Source organism: Carlito syrichta, unplaced genomic scaffold (genome assembly GCF_000164805.1).
Source record: "Carlito syrichta isolate Samal-C Ts95f unplaced genomic scaffold, Tarsius_syrichta-2.0.1 Scaffold305690, whole genome shotgun sequence".
Taxonomy (NCBI): domain Eukaryota; kingdom Metazoa; phylum Chordata; class Mammalia; order Primates; family Tarsiidae; genus Carlito; species Carlito syrichta.
In genome coordinates this window covers 27,321-29,698 of record NW_007249786.1, presented here as the reverse complement: position 1 = coordinate 29,698, position 2,378 = coordinate 27,321, and the positions used below count along the sequence as shown (strand labels likewise).

The 2,378-nt window shown below is 47.7% G+C and overlaps 2 protein-coding genes across 5 annotated transcripts in view; one reads left to right on the top strand and one right to left on the bottom strand.

Annotated features, from left to right (window-relative positions):
• Positions 1-283, bottom strand: part of RAB2B (RAB2B, member RAS oncogene family) — an 18,925-nt gene extending 18,642 nt beyond the window's left edge. The window contains exon 1 of one of the 2 annotated variants that reach the window (XM_008062393.1): positions 133-283. In XM_008062393.1, coding sequence (XP_008060584.1) covers positions 133-178 — 46 coding nt within the window. In that variant the 5' untranslated portion in view covers positions 179-283. The remainder of the gene's footprint in view (positions 1-132) is intronic. The other variant, XM_021714659.1, reaches the window with a different exon arrangement.
• Positions 15-2,378, top strand: part of TOX4 (TOX high mobility group box family member 4) — a 19,973-nt gene continuing 17,609 nt past the window's right edge. The window contains exons 1-3 of one of the 3 annotated variants that reach the window (XM_008062391.2): positions 15-179; positions 415-595; positions 812-880. In XM_008062391.2, the coding sequence (XP_008060582.1) occupies positions 590-595; positions 812-880 (75 nt within the window). In that variant the 5' untranslated portion in view covers positions 15-179; positions 415-589. Of the gene's footprint in view, positions 180-414; positions 596-811; positions 881-2,378 lie in introns of those variants that run through there. The other 2 variants (XM_021714657.1, XM_021714656.1) reach the window with 2 other exon arrangements.

The window sequence follows — 2,378 nt, the reverse complement described above, 5'->3', positions numbered from 1 at the left end:
GCCCCCGGCCGCCCCGCCTCCGCCCGCTCCTCTCTAATCGCCCAGCCCACTAGGTGAGCCCCGCCCCCGCGACCCGATTTGGGAGCTTGGGATCCCCGCCCCAGGCTTGAAGGCGGGCCAGCCCCTGGTTACCTGTGTCCCCGATGATGATGTACTTGAAGAGATAAGCATAAGTCATGGTCTCGACTTCTCCGGGTTCCGGGTCCGCCCGACTTCTGCAGCCACGTACCTCCGACCTCCCTAGCCACTCAATCTACCGATCTCCTTATTTTTTTTTCCCCCTCTCCGGCGCCTCTAGCCCAGATCACGTCTCTATTGCTCTCCCCAGAAATCCTCCTTACGTCCGGAGTACCCGAAGCCACCTCCGGGGAAGCCTCTAGCACTTCTACATGCTATCATCCCACCAAGCTCCAGGGGGCGCCAGCTACCTTTCCGGCACGCTCGGCGCCCGACTCGCAGCAGGCCCGCGGCACTCTTTCCAATCAGCGCCGAGCAACGCACGTCCTTGCGGAAGTGACGGCAGTTCCGAGTCCAGTGGGGGCGGTGGGAGCGATGAGGGGTCTGAGGCGGTGGTAGCGGTTGGGTGAAGATGGAGGTAGGTGTCTGATCGCTAAGAAGAGAGCGCTGGCGAGAGAGCGCCGCCGACCGGGTTGAAGCAAAGATGGGAAGCCGCGTGGAGAGGCGGCTGACGGGAGAGGCGAGAGAGCGGGGTTTGGGGAGTGTTGTCAGAATGTCGGGGTCAGGATCCGCCGCTCCAGGCTAACTCCCTGCTTCCCCTAACTTATCCCTGTGGCTTTCTTTTGGCTTCCAGTTTCCCGGAGGAAATGACAATTACCTGACGATCACAGGGCCCTCGCACCCCTTCCTGTCTGGGGCCGAGGTGAGCAAGAGCTGCCGACGCTGCGGGGGGAGGGGTGATGGGGGAGAGCGCGGACGCCGGGACTGGGAACCACCGGACACAATTGGTCTGGGGCGGGGGAGGGGGGGGTTGCGGAGTGGCAGCTGCTTCTGGAGCCCATGAGGACTATCTGGGGGAAGGCTCGGAGACTGCTGTCATCAGAAAAACAGGATGTTGAAAAGAGATAACCTATTTAAGGAGGAGAGTGATTCTGGATTATTGGAGAGAATCCCCTTTTTATAAGGGGAGAAATAAATACAATCTCTTGAGGGATTACAATGGGAAGAAAATTTTTCAGCAGCTAAAGAAATTGGGGTGAAGGGAGGAGCTTACCAATCGGGGGTTAACCGTAGACTTGTGTTTATTCTTGCAGTGAACCTCTGTTGAAGGCGTCTTTTTTTCATTTACATTTCCTACTTTGATAAGTTTGTAGATACGTTTACGTACACGATGTCAGCTTGTTTTGCTAATGAAAGGACGAAAGGAAATAGTTGCCAGAGAATGTGAAAAGAATCGAGTAGGACGTGTGTTTCTTTTGCCCCGGTGACTCATCTTTGTATGTCACAGTTTCTCCGCTGTCAAATAGATGTAATAATCGTTTTTATGATGTTTTAAAGTAGAATTAATGGTATGGTGAAGTTCTAAAGTATCTGTGAAAAAAACTGGGTTGAAGTACTGTCATAATATAGGTATGTGTCATTTGTTTAGGCAAGGCAAAAGAGAAAGGTGGAACAAAAATTTCTGTCTTTGGAAAACTGAAATCTTGAAACTTCTGCTATCTTTTGAATATTTAATTTTCTTTTTTCAAAAGTGGTATGAAGCATTTGCATCAGTTTTTTATACCAAGAATTCTCAATTACTGTTTGCATAGGCTTAGCCTGTAAAAATCCTGATGCTTTCGTGGATGATAATTAAATTGACAAGGAGCAGCTGTTAGTTTAATTTTCTCTTGCTATATTATTTATTCTTCTAGACAGGGGCAACTGTGAATCAAGTGAGCAGCAAATATAGAAATGACATCAAACTAAAATCTGTTTAGTGTTTTGTACCCTTATTGCCAGATTCTTCTCAGTGAGATCTCCATTGTATAATTTGACTATTTGGAGTGTTGTAAATCTCACATTAACTTTATCCACATGAAGTGCCAATTTTTTTTTTTCAATCAAGTCTCTACAAAAAAGTCCATTATTTAGAGAGTAAATTTTACATTGACTTCATTCATGTGAAAGTGCATTTTAAAATTAAATACAAGTAGCTTTCAAATTTACCCACTGTTCTTAATTCTCTACTCTTTTTATGAAGTTGAACAATCAGCTGAGTGTGGTAATCCCAGCACTTTGGTACCAAAGTAGATTGCCTGAGCTCAGGGGTTCAAGACCAACCTGAGAAATATGGCGAGACCTTGTCTCTATAGTAAATTAAAAAATTAGCCAGGTGTGGTGGTACACACCTGTGGTTCCAGCTACTTGGAAGGCTGAGG